Here is a 19,739-nt window from a genome sequence, read left to right on the forward strand (position 1 = left end):
GCCTTTTTTAGTCATGCATTCATCTGGTGAAAACAGTGGTATCTCACCCCTTCAGATTCTTCCTCTTGTGCCATTTCTGGTATGATGCATTCAAGAAGTGGGTTGTCTCTGGCTTAGTGGAGAGGAGTTGATGATAACTCACTACATATTTTTAAATATTTCCCTGTGATTCAGAACCATCAAGCTGTTCTTCACGTCAGCCTTTGCAGCCTTATGTTCTTACTTGCTGTTGGTATAATCTTTTCCTTCTATTGTTTTTGTATTCAGTAATTACATTTTGGTTTTGGTTCAGGTATGCTCATACATTGGCTAGTGCAGTAGCATGCTCATCTTGAGAGACAGGGAGCCTTTGGATGCTACCTTGTTAAAAATAGTAGGATAAAAATCAAGCAAAGATACTGGTGAGTGAACCAGATAAACAGGACGCTTTCCTTAATTGTGAACTCATCCTGAGTAGTTCATACCTGAGAAGTGGCTTTGGGAAGTATTTTTGTATTTCTAAAATCCAATCCGATTGTGGGGTGTATCATTGTGGGTAGCATTTGTCATCAACTCTTACCTTTCCAGAACAAATACACTGTACTTGATTGACTGCTCCTGTGCCCGTTGTAGCTTCATCTGGACTTAGCCACATGATAGTAGTTGTTTTAGTGCTTTACTGGTGCTTCTGTGAACATTTTGGTGATTGTAGGGAGATGCTGGTGAATGTGGAGAGGATTCTCTTTGTGTTGGCATGTATGTGACTCGCGGTGAAAGCGGAATAAATTACTTGATTGAGGTGTATTTCGGTCACTTAAAGGCAGACAAACCACATGAAACAAAGCTGAAACTCCTGTAAGGTTCCCTTGAGTTTAGTGAGAATAAAGAGGGAGGAGGTTTTAAAACCTGCCTGAATCTATTCTAGAAGAAAGATTTGTGAACAAGCTTTTGTGGTCCTCTGTCTGTTTAAATTAGGAATACGCTTCCTCTTATACTCTGTCCTTTTTCTGTCCCCTCCTAGTCTATGTCTTTATTAGGTTCAAGTCTTTCTCACTGTCTTTGTTGTTCTTTATATGTGCTTTAGCTGTAGTTGATATGTACAGCCCTTGATGACAGATGACATTGTGGCAGGTCTCTGTAACGTACGCTGCATCAAAGCTCTGTACTGCCCCAGCCCAGCTGAGTTTGCTGTTCATCTCCACACTGCGCCTTGCGTGTGTAGCTGTGCTTTGGCCCTCGTCATGGACAAATGAAGTCTCTTTGCCAGTGTCAGGCTTTGTTTCATGTTTGCAATGGTCTTGTGTTAGATGTTGTGTCCTGAGCAGGTGCAAGTGTTGGACTGTCAGTTCTTTAGTGTCTTGCACATCCCTTTGCATGGGGACTTTGCCCTCACTTTATTTGTTGAGATGTCAGTAGCTCCCTGTGTGTACTGTTGTGGTGGAAAGAAAATTGTAAGTAAATTACTGCAATTGACTTTGAAGTATGAGAATGTGACATGTGAGTGTGGAGTACTTAGCTGACCAGAAGCTGATCTGTTCTCTTTCACTTTTTCTTCAGGTTAACTGTAATGGCTTCACAATTGAAGATGAAGAACTCTCTCATTTGGGATCAGCCATATTTCCTGAGTAGGTTAACTTTAAGATTTTTAAAAACAAAATTAACTTATTTAAAAACAAACAAAGGTTCTTGCACATGTATGGAAGTAGATCTCTACTGAAAGAAATTTAAATAAACACTTAATTTGTCTTGTTTTAAATATCTTTAATTGGGTAATAATATGTGGCAAATGATTTGCAGCAGTTTTTCTTTAAAATCTGGTAATTTTGGTTAAATTGTACTTGTAATTTGTTTTGAAGCTTAGATTGTGAACTATATGTAGGTTGGTAGGAAACAATTACTTCCTTGGCTAGCAGGTTCTGGACAGGGACATCATGTAATGATCAAAGCAAAATGAAAAGGATGGCAGGTGACTTTCTCTATTCACAACTTTCTGTTTTGGCTGGGTATAATCCTTCACCTGCTGTTCTCTGAACAGCACCCCTTCTACCTTTGTTCCTTGGCAAACAGTAAATCCCTTTCATAACTTCTTTCAGCCTCCTCAGATGTTCTAAAAACTGCGGCACTTTATGTTGCTATGACAGTGGAAAAGATATGTACAAGCTTCTTAGCTTTACAAATAAACTGCAGATGTTAAGTGTAAACTTCAATTTGTGGATGGGGTACAGGTGGTACAGCTCTCTTTAAGGCTGAGGAACATTTCTTCCATTTAAGTCTGTCTTTCCCACTTAATTTTGTAGCAAAGGGTATTTTCTTCCCCTGTTTTTGGCAAACCGTGTACTGAAAGTATTATCACTGTCTGCTTAGGTTGACTTCCTTGTGAGGCATGGATTACTAGTAGCTTATCTATGTCAAAAGTAATCTGAAACTTACAGATGCCCAATTAAAGCAGGACCTGATCTTGCTAAATGCTGCATACAGACAGTAGTAGATAGTCCTTGCTTCACAGATTCTCCTTCTTCAGGCAGGTCTGTCTGAAGTCCGTATTCCTGATCTACAGATTGGAAATTAAGGCCTTGAAATGCCCAGGATCGGAGTCATCGTGGGGAGAGGACAGTATTAAACCAGAATGTTCTGGAAACATCCAGGGGAGGTTTAGACTAGATATTAGGAGAAATTTCTTTACGGAGAGAGTGGTCAAGCATTGGACCAGGCTGCCCAGGGAGGTGGTGGAGTCACCATCACTGGAAGTGTTCAAAAAACGTGTAGATGTGGCACTTGGGATATCGGTTTAGTGGGCATGGAGGTGTTGGGTTGATGGTTGGACTTGATGATCTTAAAGGTCTTTTCCAACCTTAATGATTCTGTGATTCTGAAGCATGTCCAACACCATCCTTTGTTTATAAATGCTCATCATGCCAGAGCCAGATCTTTCCTACTTAATAGTTACGCCTGTGAGCTAAAAAGACTGAAGACACAATTATTATTTTGCTAGATTGGAAGAGAAAGAATTAAAATTATACATTTAATCTCAAATAAGTAGCAAATGGCACTTTCTCCAAGCTTGGTAGTAAGGGGGAGTACTTTTCTCTAGCAATCCAGGGTTTTGTGCAAGTCGTGTGCTTGTGTAACAGGCAGAGATCTCTTCCCTCCCACTTGAAACATGGAGGCTGTTTACATTTGCACAGAATCCAGCTAAAATTTTAATACCCGTCTTAAGTTGCGATGCACTTTTGTTTTCCTGTAATTGCTTGTTTCCTTTAGGTTAAATACATTTCTCTTTCTTTGTCCTGAGGAAAATAATCTGTCTATCATAGGTACTTAAATAGGATGTTGATAGTTAAGCTGACCCCTGTCAGCTGTCCTGTAGCACTATGGGATGGGAAGATAATAACTGGCCTTTCCCTGCAATAACAGGATTTAAAAATTGTACTGATTCATTAGCACAGACGTTCTCCATATCATTAGAATAAATAAGAGTACAACAGATTTTCCCAAGGTTACCTTCATGTTAAGTCTCAGAGTAGAAAGAGCTTACGGAGACTCAATCTTTCAGACTTACTTGTTTTCTGAAGTCATGCTTATCTTTTTGCCTGTTGCTTTTGGTGGTGGTAGGGGAAAAGGTTTACTTTTCTACTTTTACAGTGTTGCACTGATGAACCATAGCTGTTGCCCAAATGTGATTGTAACTTACAAGGGGACCCTGGCTGAAGTCAGAGCTGTTAAAGAGATTGAGCCTGGAGAAGAGGTAAATGCACTGTGTTTGAATGTGCTCTGTATGCATGCATCCTTAGAAGTAGGATCCATTCTGCTTTTCAGGGTTCATTTCAATTAGAGGACAATTTAATCATACGGAGGAATGAATCTCTTGTTTCTCAGAGAAGTGTAAGGTGTTGCTTTGGAAAAGTTGGGGTGGCTCTGGAGGACTGAAGTGATTCTCTGAGGCAGTATGCTGTTTTGTGCTAAAACAAGGGAAGGGCACCTGCAGCAGTCACTGCGTATCTGCCAGCCTCTCTCTTGGTTTACCCATCTGTAAAATGAGGCTGAGTTTACTGATGTTTGGCTGGTGCTTTGAAATTCCAAGATCAAAGCAATTATTACTGCTACAGTAGTTCCCAGTATAACAGTAATGTATTGTAATTTAAGACTGAATAAACAAGGTAAACGGGGTACAGATAAATCCTCTGACTTCTGTTTGGACTGAGAAGCCACAAACCATGGGACTCTGTCGTATCACCTCAGCGGCACTTGCTGGGAAGTCACAGAAGAACAAGAGTATGTTTTTAGGTGGAGTGAAGCTGAAGAGTGGCGGATAAAATTCTGTGAAATTGAGTAAGGCTCTGGGTTTACCTTGAAACTTTCTCAATGAAATAATGAACTTGACAGGGAGTCTTCAGCAGCAGAGCTGTATTTTGCTTGAAAAAAAGAAAAAAATATGTTAAACAGAGTTAAACAAATATCCAAAGGGGATGAAGATGTGCAACATTCTCTCTGGGGATGGAGTTTGCATAGAGTTTCAATGGCTCATTTGTTAATGTTAATTTAGCGGGCTAGGTTAATGGTGATCAAAATAAGTTCAGATTTGATTTTGATAACTCCTGCTGCTTTCTGATGTGATACCAGTTTTGAAGAAGGGGAGACAGGTTATTTTTGTGGTTTATAGCTGTTTACTATTGTGAACAAAGCAAGTTTAGTTGCTGAAGCCAAGGGCAAATGGCTCATATGAGCAACTTAGAATCATAGAATCTTTGGGTTGGAAGGGACCTTTAAGATCATCTAGTCCAACCCCCTGCAGTGAGCAGGGACATCTTCAACTAGGTCAGGTTGCTCAGATCCCTGTCCAACCTGATCTTGAATGTTTCCAGGGATGGGGCATCTACCATCTCTCTGAGCAACCTGTGCCAGTCTTTCACCACCCTCATTGTGAAAAATGTCTTCCTTATTTCTTCCTAGTCTGAATCCACCCTCTTTTAGTTTAAAGCCGTTACCCCTTGTGCTATCACTACAGGCTCTGCTAAAAAGTCTGTCCCCATCTTTCTTATAAGCCCTCTTTAAGTACTGGAAGGCTGCAATAAGGTCTTCCTGGAGCATTCTCTTCACCAGGCTGAACCACCCCAACTCTCTCAGCCTGTTCCACCTCTGATCATTTTTGTGGCCCTCCTCTGGACCCGCTTCAGAGTGTCCCTCCATAAAACTTCTTTTTATGCCATTTATTAACGATGATTTTTCTGTGATGTTGGCAGTCACTGCAAATGCATTGTGGTAATAGACAAGGACTGATCCTGGTTTTGCAATTTTACTGTGGAATCCTGGACATTTTCAGCATTTTTGGGGAGGGCTTACTGTGAGAGGTAGAGATGTGGAGTATTTACCTTGCTTGGCATCTTCTTTTGATTGAGTTGTGTCTTAAGTTCTCCAGGACCTCGTGACTTCTGCACATTTGCTTTTGTGTCACTTAGAATTTTATAAATGTGAGCTTGTGGTTTTGCTTGGGCTCTGTGTGATCTTATGGCCTGTGTCTCCATCTTCAGGTTCAATGTAGCCATTGCATCAGAACATTTTTAAAGTTTTTGCTGTAAATGCAGTTCCTGCATTTTGCATGGCTTTGAAAATAGGGAAGGGAGGAGAGGAGTGTGAGGGAAAGTGGGAGATCACACAGAGGAAGAAGAACATGTACTGTATGAAATTACATGTACATTTTACTTTAAAGAAGAAAGAAACCTTAAGCATAAAGATGGAGCAAAACATTTCAAATAACTATAAATGCGGAAATGGAACTAAAGCTGTTCCTTGGTCTGCAAAATGATGAACTGCGCTGTGCATGTGAAATGCTTCTTGGGGGAGATCTCATTTTAAAAACAGAGCATTAAAGCTCTTTGCAGGAGTTCTTTTCTGAAGACTATTGAAGTAGAAGAAAACTTAAGAGTAGTGTGTGTGAAGGGCCTTTAAACTGTTCAAAAGCAGGTTTTCTTTGCTTTAAAATATTGCTGCTAAAGTAAATCTGAGATTCATTCTCCTAGAACTGGAGCACTGGGCTGCTCTTCAAAGATCTAAAGGTCTTGTCCTAAGTTTCTAAAACTGCTAGTGACTGCTGTTGCCCCAATTTTTGTAGATTTTCAGAACGAAAAATTTGAGATTCCAGCCTCCAAAAACCAGGCCACTGTAATTTATCCTAGGCTGGATACCTGAAATCGTTGTTTTACTTCTGAAAAGTAGGCATCTCTTTGTAGTCTGACAGGAGCCTGAGATTTATGCTGTGTTAGTGTTCTTATCCACACCTGAATCTTGCTGTCCTGGATTTAAGCCAGGGTAATGTTTGAGGGGAAATTCCATAATTTCCAACAGGAAAGGAAACACTTCTCAGTCAGGTTGCATTCACAAATGGCAACTCCTGATGCTGCAGAGACACTTGGAATGTGAGGGAACAGGCAGATGAAGAGTCTGCTGGGATCCACAAGTTGCAAGAATATGTAGTCATCATACTACATATACCAGAACTAGTAGTGATAAATATGTAGTTACACTGCTCTTCACTGACTGCTGTGTTTGTACCATATAGGTTTTTACCAGCTATATTGACCTGTTGTATCCCACAGAAGACAGAAATGACCGGTTAAGAGACTCGTATTTCTTTAATTGTGATTGCAGGGAGTGCGTTACGAAAGAAAAGGTAATAAAATTGGGGTGAAATATGCTTCTGACTGTCAAGGCACCCACCCAGGTCCTTAGATGTAATATTCTGTCTGGTTTAACTAGATTTTGGAAAGTAGCATAATAGAGAGGGGGGGTGGTTTTGTTTTTCTGTCTAGGAGACTTTCTGATACTCATTCTTTCCACTGTAATCATGACACAGCAGGAAGTTTCCTGGTAAAGGCCTATTAAAAGTTGAGCTACAAAGCAAAGATGAAAACTTTGTTGAAAGTAGTTAATTATACTATGTCTACGCTACCTGACCAAAAGAATTTAGCTCAGAACTCTTTTCTCTCTTTTTTTTTGATGTTTGTTTGTGGTTTTTGTTGTGTGGTTTTTTTTTTTTGTTGTTGTTTTAACATTGTAACAGCATCTTTTCTACCAACTCCCAGTGAGTGAATATTGCTTGGGGCATTTCTGGGGTCCTGTTCTGGGACAGAGTTCTGCTGCAGTTCCCAGTTGGGACATCTCAGCCAATTCTAGGTGATATTGTATGACATTGCTGGATGGACTGGAGACCCAGCAGAACCTGCGAGATGGGCTTTCCTGCAATGGTGTCATATCGGTCTTCTCACAGGCAGGGTGGTCCTAGGTCACAGACTCTTGTGATGTGCAGGCCAGATTGATGTTCATTAGACATCACCTGGTGCCCTTCAAAGGACAAAGGCAGACATCCAGACAGTGTTCCTTAAAACAAGGTGTTAAGTTATTTTGAAGAAAAGCATTTAAGATGGGGGGGAAAAAGTACCCAAGCCCAACAGATACTGAAACAACTGTGCCTGTGCAGCCATTTTCAACCTCCTTCACTGGAGGTCCTGGGAGAATTGAGCTTTATATGGCTCATCTGTTATTCCAGCCAAGATCAGTCTGGCTGGCATAATCTGATCTTTAAGTTCCAGATAATTTTTTGCCCCATTTTCACAAAAGTGTCCTTTTAAGAGCTGCTTCCCAAACTGACCAGACAACCATCTCCTTCCTCTAAAGGCTGTAATCTTTGGGAAAAAAGTTAAAAGAGTACGCAATATTCTTGTTTGAGGCCATTGTCTTGATACTGTAGTTGTATTTTTTCCCCACAGTTACCTTTATGATTTTGCCACTGGGTTTAACGAAGCCAGGATTTCATCTGTGATTTCCAATAACACGCTACTCTTGGAATCACCTGTCACTCAGCCTCCTTCAGATTTGGAAAGAGTCCCCTATAGCCCCCTCAGCTGGCAGATGAAATAATAAAGGAAAAAGAAATCTAGCAACAATGTGAGGCTTAAACAGAAAAAGATTGTCTCCAGATTGCAGCTGACTCTTCATGATGTAGTAAGTTAGATAGAGAGATACGAGAAAGTGGAGCTGGTCCAGCAGAAATAACAACATATGTGGAAATGTGGTTTTGTCTGTAGATAAGAAAGATCCTTTTCTGTATTTAATATCATCGCGTTTTCCACTGAGCTGTCACTTGGTGGTAGGCCTATAAAGTATTTGGGCTTTTCTAGCCTTAAAACTAAATTTGTTTTAATCCCTAATCTCTCGGAAGCAGTGACATTTCCTATGTAAAACTGCTTTCATCACAAAATTGAAAAGCTCTTGGATCTTTCAAAAGAAGGGGACTTCATGGAAGTAGACAATGGCAGATGAACTAGAAGGCATGGGGGATTCTAGGATTCCCAGCCAAGGCTTTAGAGAAAAATTGCAGGTGCACATTCTACCTTTGTTTTTACATTCTTTGAAAAGCTTAAGTTCCCATCTGTGTCTTTTTATTAGAGTAATTTTGTGCGGCAGGTGCACCTTTATTTGTAGGGCTTGGAACCTGCATTTATAACATCCATTGTGTTTCCTTCAGGATAAAGAGAAACTGGAAATCCGCAAGCTGAATGATCCTCCATCAACAGAGACAGTACGGGACATGATCAAATATGCCAGAAATGTGATTGAGGAATTCAGGCGAGCCAAACACTACAAATATATCCTTCGTCTTACCCTGACTCCACTGAAATACTGAAAGACCAGTGGGAGAAATACTATGAGCATTGGAAGTTAAACTTACCTCTGTCCTCTTTGTGTCTGAAGAGTTGTCCCTGGTGACAAGGGGCAGTTTAACATTGGGTTGTTTGGATTGTTTTGGGATTGTGAGACCCCATGTTTGTTCCTTCCTGGGCAGCGCTCAATCTCTAAGAGTGCCGTGTATGGCTGTCTCCACACAACAAGCCAGAGACTAGAGTGAGTGTAGGTGTGTGGCTGTGTGAGTCTGCTGTAATACCGCCTGGTTTTGAGAGACCGCGTGTGAGGCTGCAGCTACTGCTGATGGTCACGAGCCTGCCTGTTGTAACAGTGGTGCGGTGCAGGCAAAAATGCAAGGCTCACCGAGCCAGAAGCAGACCAGGCTATCTCAGCGCCTGATTCAGGACCCACCGCATGGGGAATTTCACTCCCCCTTCTGACACATTGCTGTTGTGGTGGTTTAGAAAAGCTGCTTTTTTTTGTTGGTTTTTAAATCTGAGAGCTAGTTTTGTAGAATATCTGAGTGAGAGGGGGAGTAATCTCATGTGCAGAATACCTCTGCATATAGAATCTCTCCCAGTAGTTCTGGGGTTGCAGCATGGATGCTTTAGTAACAAATACTTTTAATAAATATTATATTTAATAATAATAAATACCTCTTAGAGTAGCTCTGGGGTTGTAGCATAGATGCTTTGATGCCATTTGAGAGAAAAGAGGATGTCTCAGAACCATTCTGAACAAATTTAAGTCAATTCTTCTTTGGCATTACCAGGTAGTTGTCTAATGAGAGGCCATCTATTTATTGGGTTCCTTGACTTCTTCATACCTCCTAGTGAATTACTGGAGATCTGTGAACTCAGCCTGGACAAGATGGGTGCAGTGTTTGAAGACAGTAATGTTTATATGTTGCATATGATGTACCAGGCCATGGGTGTCTGTCTCTATGTGCAGGACTGGGAAGGTGCACTGCGTTATGGGCAAAAATTGATCAGACCGTACAGGTAAATACGAGATGCATTTGGTTTTGGGTTTGTTTGTGGTTTTTTTTTTTAATTAGTGCTGTAGTTCAGTAATCTGAATAATTAAGACAAGTTTGGGCAGAGATCACTTCTCTCAGTATGTATTGTATAAACATGCTACCCATGACATCAGTACTCGAAAAGGAATGTTTAAATGCTGGGACAGATTTTGTTACTGTCAAAGTGCGGTCTGCAATATATAGCAGAAGGTTGCTCTGAAGTCCTTGCTTTGAGTTCTCAAGTCCGAACTAGCACACCAGCACTGTGTGGTGAACTAGCACTGAACTAGCACACACTAGCTATTTCTGCCTAGCTAGAGAAATACTCTGTTTTTTTCAATATCCTAATACTTTACTAAAGCAGAGCTTTGAATCGCATCTGCAGTCAGTATTTTGTTTAAGGTAATGGAGGCAAAGCCCGCAGCCGCTGCCAGCCTCCCGCCCTCTCCCAGTCCTTTCCGCAGTAGCTCGGTGGCCGTGGTCGCAGGAGAGCAGAGCCCTGCCCCAGGGCTGGGGCTGAGCAGCAGAGGGAGCTGGAGCCGAGCTCGGCTTCTGCGCCCGAGGCCTTGGGTGCCTTGGTGTCCCTGATCTCCGCTGCCCTATAGCTGGAGGTGTGGGAGAACGTGCAGGCTGAAGCCCCATGTGGGGCATGGCGGCATGCAGCCTCTGCAGGAAAAAATTAATACTCCCTCCAATTAAATTTTTCTGTGTTTTTACAGTAGTGATCTCGTTCATTAGAGCCAGCCAGTTATGCGCAGTGTCTGATCCTGCCATGAATCTCCCGAGCAGATTCTCATCTTGAGACGTGGCTGTCTTGCCAGCTGGGGGGAGCGCAAGTAAAGATCTCCCTTTGGAGCAGATGCCAACATAAAGTCACAGATCACTTGGCAGAGAGCAGCGATACAAAGAAGGAGCCAACATTCCCCCCCTGGGGGCTCAGTACTATTTATCTTCCCTGGGACTTGCCCAGCTCCTCTGGCTCCGAGCCTGGCATTCCAGGTCAGCTCTGCTGAACCGGACTCCGCTAGCTCAGTGTGTGCGAGCACAGAATGAGGGCCCCTCGCTTTCCATTAAAGACCGACTATTGTGGTACAAGCAGTTACTTCTGCGGGTGTAGGGTGGCTCCAAAAACTCCAAAAACAATGCGGTCTCTTTCTGTAGCTGGCTAGATTAAAACTAGCGGCAGAAAGTCGTTGCCATCTGACAGCTGTTCAGAGGCATATGGTAGTTTCAGTTCAATTCCCAAGTGACAGGCGTCCCCGTCCCAGACACAATTGGCACCGACTCTTGGCAGTCATGGCAGAGGGGATGAGTGGTGAATGGACGGGGCAACGAGAGGCAGCTTCTTACCCCCTGAGAGGGGGACAGGGGCTGGGAAAATGCTGTGAAACTGCCAGGTTTGTTAAAACTGATTTTTTTTTTTCTCTCTTGCAGTAAACATTATCCCTCGTACTCTCTGAATGTTGCCTCCATGTGGCTGAAATTAGGGAGACTCTATATGGCACTGGAGAACAGAACAGCTGGAGTTAAAGCCCTGAAGAGGGTAGTTATTTCCTGGTTTCTTCATTAATAATACCAGTTCAGGCATGGCATCATTGAAACACTCTGTGCTTCTCTGTCAGTAAGCCTGGCTTGGTAGGAAATGCACCATGTGTTAATATATTTGGTTACTGGATTTTTGGCTCAGTCGTGATTTTTCTGAAGATGCAGTATAGGTCTGTTCTCTCATACGAGGGGTCTTACCTTTTCACGGTGGACTTCTACAGCAGCAGCTGGAGTGAGCATTATGCTTAAACATTTGCTCTGCATTCTTCACCAAGCTAGAGCTGTACTACTGTAAATGAAGCAGAACTCTGACTTCTCACTTGCTAGATAAGGACAGAAAAAATGCTTGGCTCTTAGAAAAGGCACATAGTGTTTCACTGAAGTCTGTGATTCCTATATCCAAGTTAAACTAGGCATGCTTTTGGTGGTTATTTGTTCTGGAACCAATTGATTTTTAAATAGCTGAAGGGAATTCAATACATATGGTAATGCTGAAATTGGCAAATGCAGCATTTGGTTTTACATTTGTCTTCACCCCTTTTTATTAGTCTGTTCCTTTTTCTTTGGTTTTTTATTCTTCAATTGTTTTTTGTTAGTCTGAACCATCTTTCTTGATTTTCTCCCCCTGTTGTTGTTGGACAGAAGTTTATTTTTAGTTTCTTAAGCATCAGTGACTACTGTAGCATAAAATGACTTGATGGGGAATGTCACGATTATTTATTTTTTTTCCTTCCTTTTTAGATGCTGGCAAGTTTTTAGCCAGCAGTAACAGCCATCCAACCATGGTGAAAGATACTACAAGAATATATGCTCTAAAATTGAACTGTTACTGAGTTTAAAATTAGCGTAGGTTTTCCTTCGCTGTGGTGTTAAAGCTTTGACTAAAACTGGGATTTGCGCCAGTAGGAACATGGAATGGGGGGTTGGGAACTGTAGGTAGATTTGTTGGCATAGTTAGCTTCCTAACACAAACATTTTCTAATGACTCACTTCCAAAAGCTGCCTGCAGGAACTGCCCAAAGTTATCCCAGCCCCTGACGTTTGGGATTTAGTGGGAAAACAAAGCCATTGTTCTCTGTCAGTTTGCAAGCAGCTCCTCCGGAAGGCGCTCCTTTCTTCTTGTGGGCAGGAGGGGGGGACGGAGTAATTTCTCACTGCTGCTGAGGTGGAACCAAAGGCTCTTCTTGTACTGACTTAACAAATGTAAGAGGATAATTCCATAAAGGTTTCCCGAGGAGAAAATGACTAAATGCTGTCATGGCTAGGATGCTGCAATTCCTTGCTTTATCTTAGCAGCGTGGTCTTTAGGTATTCTCAGCTGTATTCTGAACTTGCTCCTTTCTACTGCTGCCTTTTATTACATCCAGTTGGGGCCACCGCTATCCTTTTCTCAAGTGGAGATCTTGCCTCTAGGCCCACTCTGCGATGCAGTGTGGATAGTGGCAGGAAAGTGCGAGCCAGGGGGTTTGGTTGCCTCAAACGTTCACTCTTAGGACCCAATCAGGCTGTAGGTGAAACGGCCGGGAGTCGTGCACTGCAGCATCTGTCCGACTCTGACAAGAGCGCGGTAGTTGCGTAAGCAACTGCTTCCTTCGTAAAGCAGCGGTAACCCTGGACCCGGTGGAGGGTTTACAGAATCAAGTCTGAAGTGCCTTAAGGTAACTTCTGCAACAGGCCTGCTCGTCGCTCTGACAGCTGAAGGACAAATTGGTAGGAATAGAGCTGGTTAAGTCCTCTGCCAGAATATTACCTACTCCATGTGCAGTTTTCTGTCCTGGAGCTGGTTGCATTCAAAGTAGTTTTGTCAGGAATATAATTTTGAAAGGTGCTTTGGGATCCTTTAAGATGAAAGATGTGTTCTCCGAATGTAAAACCTTTATTACTTAGTTTTGAATTTCATTTTATTTCCTACTGGGTTTATGACTACAAGGGGACAAAAAGTAGCTAGAGGTGTCAGACTGTTTCAAACTTCTAAAGAGAGTATTTATAGCCTGGTGTTATATATGAATCAATTGTGTGAATATTTTTTTCTTTTCATAGGCAATTGCCATCATGGAAGTAGCACACGGGAAAGATCATCCATACATTTTGGAGATCAAAAAGGAATTAGAGGACCACTGAGCCTTTGAATCTATGCAATCCTTCAAACCTTTATTTAAAAAGCCTTGTTATGGAAACCTTCAGGAGCGCTTTGAAAAGCGGTAGAGTATGAACACAGTTCTGTCCTATAATTGGAATGACAAACACACTTACGCCTTGCACAATGTTCCTAGCTTCCACATGTCTACAATGCCTTTTTTTTTTCAAGGAAGCATCCATGGTTTATTAAAGGTTATGCCTTTTTTGACAGCTTATGTGCAAAAAATGGCCATTTTTTTCTTTACAGATTTTAATGTGTATCTTATTTGTGTAAGGTAAATAAAGCGGTCTTGACCCCTCTTGATTCCCCTTGTACGCTTACATGGGTGCAATAGTTTTGTGACATCTACTTTTGCCTAAGTTGTTTCACTTAACTTGACAAATGAATTAGCAAAAGCGGTATTCTTTTTTTGTTGTGGTTTCATATTCAATTCCTCAAATCATTTTTGTTTGCAGTGGCTTAGCTGAGAGAAAGGGGAAACAGGGTGATGAATTTCTGCTCATTGTGCAGGAAAGCCCCCACTGTTCCCTCAGCCAGTTAACTTGCGGGCCCACTCCTGCTCCTGGCAGCTGGGCATTCATCATGGGAAGGACGTAGAGCTCAGCATCTCTCGTACGGAGAATGCTCAAAGGCTCGCACAAGCCTTGAACTGTGCAGCACCTTCTGGCTTTTTAATCCCCGTTACACGTTGAAGTGGAGTTATTGCAGAGGAGAGCTTGTGTTTCCTTTATAGCCTTTGCCTCCAGGGGATTAACACTATTCTACCACTACGTTAGCAGTTACTTTTAATAGAGGAACAAGAACTGTAGCTGTAGCCTTTCTCTGCCGATATATAAGACTGGAAGTTTTTTTTTTTTTTTCTCTCTTTAGGTCAATGGCAGGAGATTGCTTTTAAGGATGGGGAAGGAAGAGGAGGGAGAGTGTGGCTGTGTACTTGCAGCACCAAAACTGAAATATGTAAAAAGTAAAACTATGTGACCATTCCTTACTGCTTTCATAGCTTATAAAGTACAATGAGCAAGAGAACACATCACCATTAAGAACTTCATCATATTTTCTTTCTTGTAAGCAAGGGCTGCTCTGAAGATAAGACTGCTAGAGAGCAAGCGTTTGTCAGCTCGTTTTGTCAGCAGTTTTCATCGCGCTCTAGCCAGTGGCTGTTGCATGTAAAACTGCACCGGATCTTAGGATTCCAGAAAGCCATGGCCACTTACCTACAGCCAAGCCTAGGAAGAGGGCATCAGCTGACTATTTTTATCCTAACTTTATCTTGTCAAGTAAACCCTCATCCAGGGAAACCGGCACCTTCAGTCCAGAGCCCAAGACTATACTTCAACAGTAAAGCATGGCAGCAGCCTAGCATGCGTGCGGGTAGGAGCCATGCCCCTTCGTGGGAAACGAACGTGAGCATGGTAGCTGCAAATACAAAACCTTAAGCTGGTACAGGAAAGAACACAAGCATACTTTTCCTTGGGAAAAAAAAAAAAGGTTTATTGTATACTGTGAATATGAAGGACAGCCTTACCAAAAAACTTTAGTGACTGAAGACATTCTTGTATTTGCAAAAGCATGTAAGAAACTATTTACACAAAGGCAGTGAAAAGGGTAAAAAATTATTGCAGTCAATTAATGCTGAGTAGAACTTTATAAAAAGAGAAAGAAAAGAAACAGTGCAAAAATACTGTCAAAAGTAATCAGTTCTATACACAAGATAAAACTGACAAGCCATAAGCTTATGTACTGATATGAATAATACATTAGAATATAAAATAGCATGCATAGATTTTTTTTTAAAAGGCTTTCAACAGCATAGAATAGTTCTGCCATTCATCCCTAACAGGAGGGAGGTGGGGGGCATGTAACCGATGCCTCATTTCTCTACAAAATGTGTACATACAATGAGGTGGTGAGATTCAGATCACTGTTTTGTGCTAAACTGTCATGTACAGAGTTACAGAACAAATAAACCAGGAAGCATCAAAATACTGAAGTAAAACAGGACATTAAAATTCAGTGACATAAAACTTACTTAAACATGTTATTTCATTTAACACGTCTCACACAATTATATATGGGAATATTACAGTCATCTGCATGTGTAAACTTTTCTCCTTTGCAAAATAGCCAACGAAAGGTACTTTACTAATGAGGAAAAGCATGTTTTCCATATGGAGCAATCTCAACAGGATAAACATCCTATTAACAGTGTTTCTGGCACTAAAGATTTGTTTTCTTTTAAAGACCAAGTAGCAGCAAGAAAATACTTTCACTTAACATACCCAAAAAGGAGGTTGTTGTAGACATAACATAAAACTTAAGTTGTGCAACTCACCACCACAGGACCTTGTGAAGACCAGAGGACTAAATGGTTTCTGAAGAAAAGGTAATGTGGTTCACGGAAGATGAAGCTATCAGTAGTTATGAAGCACAGTGAGCAGGATACAACTTTTGCCTCAAGAAGCCCCTAAAGGACTGGTTGCCAGGGGTACTGGAGGGGCTGAGCACCCTCTTCCAGAGACATTCATATTTCTTCCTTACATGTCAACTACCAGCCACTGTCCACAACAGGGTGTGACCTCCAACCTGCTATGGAAGTAGTTTGTGGGAAGCCTTCCTCTTTTATTCCTGCCTCATCAGGGAACACTGCCTCTGAAATAGCTGGAGCTGAGTGTCCAAACCCCCGAGTCCTTACCCAGGTGATTTGGAAGAGTAAAACTATTAAGCAGTACATTCATTTCAGGGATCAGCTGAAGTATTAGTTTTTCCTTGATGTTAAATAGCGCTGGGGTTCTTCCGTGAAAGCTGCTGCTTAACCGCTGACTTCCAGTTCACCCTCCAAAGGCCAAGTCCTGCTTGCTGTTGCATGGGGGAAGCTCCTGCTCAGGGTGCGCGTAAAGCATAGGCAACAGAATGCCACAGAAAGGCCAGCCGAAAAATGGCCAAGAGGAACCATGGGAGTTGTAGTCTAGGATACTCTAAGGTATTTACTTTAAATATTTATATGAACACTGCTACTTTTGACCTGTGCACTAAATGTTTTCTTTCAAAATCTAACAGTAGTTTATCTATGGTTAAGACCTCCACCTTCTGTCATTTGCCCAAGGAGCCAGCTGTTCCCTTCCTCAAATCACAGTCCCTGCACGCCAAGGCTGCATGCAGCTGCATGCATAATGCCCTCCTCTCTAAGGCCTTACATGGCAGCTGTAGTCCCCAGAGCACCAGATTCTGCAAGAAAACCACTTTAGAAGGTTAAGAACGAGCTGGGGACAATTGCCTTCAGGGTTTTGAACTTGAAACCTTTCTCTAGTTGGCACCAAAACTCACCTCCAAACTCACTCTGACTTGGACTATACATCAGCAGTTTTATATCCATTGTTGTAGAGGGGTGGCCAAATGATGTTTTTATCCAGTGCTTCCCTTTCCAGGTCAGTTCTGGTATTTGCTCCTTTGATACGGTGCATCCCTTTACTTCATGCAATGGGTGCCACTCTAGCTCACTGGATGTAAAGCATTCTTTTCCAGAGACATGCATCAAAATTTAACTCTGACCTCTCTCACTGATGCATGAGAGCTGCTACAGCAGACACCAGTCGTACTGATGCTTCCCCTTTCTGAGCACGCAGTTCATGACCTGTTAGCGAGACTGACAACAGCCAATTCGATCATCATCTCCTCCCGGGAGACCGGTGGGAAGTCAGCTGTTGAGAATGTAGCATGGGCAGTAGCTGCTGAATTTTCCCTATAGATTTGTGGGCTGTACCCAAGTACGAGACTGTCCATCAGCATTTATTTTAGAGTCACTTGTGGGCTACACAGACAGAGCAGGTACTGGATCAAAAAAATAATGTATTAGCTTAAAATGACCATCGCTATTGAAGCACTGAGACTTACTCATTCTTTTCCAACCTATGTTTTGCCATTTGCATTTCTGTCTGTTTACAAGAAAGCAATTTAAACAATTGAAATCATGCAAATATTTAATAATATTTGTAGCTGAGGCAACTGATTTAAATAAGTGGAATAGAAATGTCCTTCAGTATAAAGGATTGCATTAGCAATAGGTCAAATAAGTTCTTACAGATGCATCTCCTGCCAGCTGAAACTAGCTTAGGGAGAAGGTATTTCTGATAAGGCTGAGCATTTAGGGTCCCTAGCTAGGAGAAAGTTTGTGGGAACAAGCTTCATCTTTCCTCGGGTAATCAAGGACAAGAGGTGCCAAAGCAGGCCTGGGGAGGAGCTGGAACAAGCAGGACCTGAACAGCTCATGCCCACCATCCTCCAGCACAGCCTCTGGAGGATGGAAACAGCACTGAGCAGCATCAGAACTCGGCTGTCATCCCTCCCATCCCTGATCAGACAACGGCAGGCATGAAATGCTATGAAATGACTGTGGCTTTAACCAAAAATCTGATGCCAGCAACCTCAGTACTATCATTGGTAAGAGTTTAAAGCAAAAAAAAAAAAGGTGTTAAATACAGATGAAGAGTGCACAAAAAAGGAATAAGATACACAACGGATTCCCGAGTCAGACTTACTTACCCATCCACACCACGTTCTCTCAGAGTCAGGAAGTGGAGGCTAAAGGTGCCAGACTGCAATGGGGGCACCTGGGGAGAAGACTGCTTGCATCAAACTTTTTGAAGTGCAGCTCCATTCATTCGCCACTGATGCATCTTTGTGAGATTTTCAATCCAGACTTCACTCCAAATGGATGAAGCTGGTCTCCTAGAACCTACCCCTTGTCATGCTTTCATGTTAAAAAAAAACATGAAACAACACACAGCAGCTCCGCACTGTCCTTTTCCACTTAAGGATGCTGCTGTAAAGGCCTGCGGGACAGAAACTAAACAGTACTGTTGCTTTAAGTCTCATGCGTTCGTTCCTGCTATGACTAATACAATTGGATGCAAAATGCATTTTCCTGTCGCTCCCTAAAGGTTAGGAAATACTGCCCAAGCAATTTAGGCCTGATAAAACAACAACAGGTTCAAAGTCAGAAGGTTCAGGTTTTCCCCTACAAAAGTGTATCGCATTTCAGTCGTAAAACATTGGCATGCTGAGGTTTGGTTGTAGCTGGGGTGGAAAAGAACCTCTGAAGACATGCACCAGCCCAGTTCACTTATGATATTAGCAGATCTAGTCAAGATAAAATCTAGCAGGAAAAAATACATTGAAGTCAGATGAAAGGAAAAGTTTAAAATTACCATTCTTTGACAATGAAAGGGAAAAAGTGAGTCACATTGGCCTCTATCTACCATACCAGCCACATTAGGAGTTAATTGGAAATGACTGTTTACTACATGGCCACTTATTTGGCTCATTAATAGGCACTGACTTAATTTGGAAGGGATTTTTGATACCTTTTTGTAACTAATATTTTTCTAAGTCTACTGCATAAAAACCACTTGCTTCCTTTCAAATGCAGCTTGTTACGTTCTCTTACGCAGTAACTTCCCTGTGCTAACTGCAGAAATGGGAGTATACATTTCATCCAAGAAGAGCTGAATAGGAAGAGCCATAGGAACAGATTCTTTTCCCTCCTGATTTTCTACTTCTCACATCCAAGTGGAGCAATGGGACTTGACAGCTCCAAGTTCAAACTTAATTCATCATTAGGAAATTATTCAGAAAGCTATAACGAGATAACTAATTTAATACACTTTGCTTCAAGGTTTATTCCTTGGCTTGTTTCCCAGATTTAAAGCATCTCTGTGCAATTATCATGCAGATGCTGCTGAAAAGACTTTAAACGGTTGCTGCTAGTTTAACAAGAGATACGTTGGCATTGGCAGAAGAAAATAGAGGAAAACTGAAGTTGACTGAAAACTCAACTGATCCCTAAAAGGAACATGGTCAAGATACTACAGCTAAATAACTCCTTACCATTTGTTGGTAGCTAGAAGTCTCCATCAGGATCCTTGTCACCTCGTTAGGCCTGTATTGCAGAGTACCAATAAATACATTTAAGAAACATTCTAGTACAAAGGCTTAGCTTAAGCTCCCACTGATTTTAGGGAAAGGTAGGTGTGTAGGTCCCTTTAGTGCTCAAGCCGAGAGTGTAGGCTTAGGCCTTTGTCCGTTGCCCAGGGGTTCAGAGGTGGGGATGCAATAGAGCAGCAGTGATGGGACTAGAAGATGACGTTTACCTGGGAAAGGGATACCAAGAAAGATAATTTTGCCACGACAGAGTAACTGCCTTGCGTCGCGCGCCCAGAGAGGCTACGAGATCTCCACCTTTGGAGACTTCTAAAACCGGATGTGGCCCTGGGCAAGCCTACCCAACTTTAAAGTTAGCCGTGGGGTGAGCAGGCCTGGGACCAGAGACCTCCAGGGCTCCTCTCCAGCCTGATCCATTCTCTCGCAATCCGACAGGAATGC

General features: G+C 42.1%; 1 protein-coding gene across 1 annotated transcript in view; it reads left to right on the forward strand.

The window, feature by feature from the left end:
* The window catches only part of SMYD2 (SET and MYND domain containing 2), a 29,963-nt gene extending 16,299 nt beyond the window's left edge, over positions 1–13,664 (forward strand). The window contains exons 7-13 of the mRNA XM_010287304.1: positions 1,537–1,604; positions 3,622–3,724; positions 6,536–6,646; positions 8,501–8,621; positions 9,485–9,659; positions 11,111–11,219; positions 13,262–13,664. Coding sequence (XP_010285606.1) covers positions 1,537–1,604; positions 3,622–3,724; positions 6,536–6,646; positions 8,501–8,621; positions 9,485–9,659; positions 11,111–11,219; positions 13,262–13,342 — 768 coding nt within the window. The 3' untranslated portion in view covers positions 13,343–13,664. The remainder of the gene's footprint in view (positions 1–1,536; positions 1,605–3,621; positions 3,725–6,535; positions 6,647–8,500; positions 8,622–9,484; positions 9,660–11,110; positions 11,220–13,261) is intronic.
* Positions 13,665–19,739: the final 6,075 nt, after the last annotated feature.

Source organism: Phaethon lepturus, unplaced genomic scaffold, assembly GCF_000687285.1.
Source record: "Phaethon lepturus isolate BGI_N335 unplaced genomic scaffold, ASM68728v1 scaffold13895, whole genome shotgun sequence".
In the NCBI taxonomy this organism is placed as follows: domain Eukaryota; kingdom Metazoa; phylum Chordata; class Aves; order Phaethontiformes; family Phaethontidae; genus Phaethon; species Phaethon lepturus.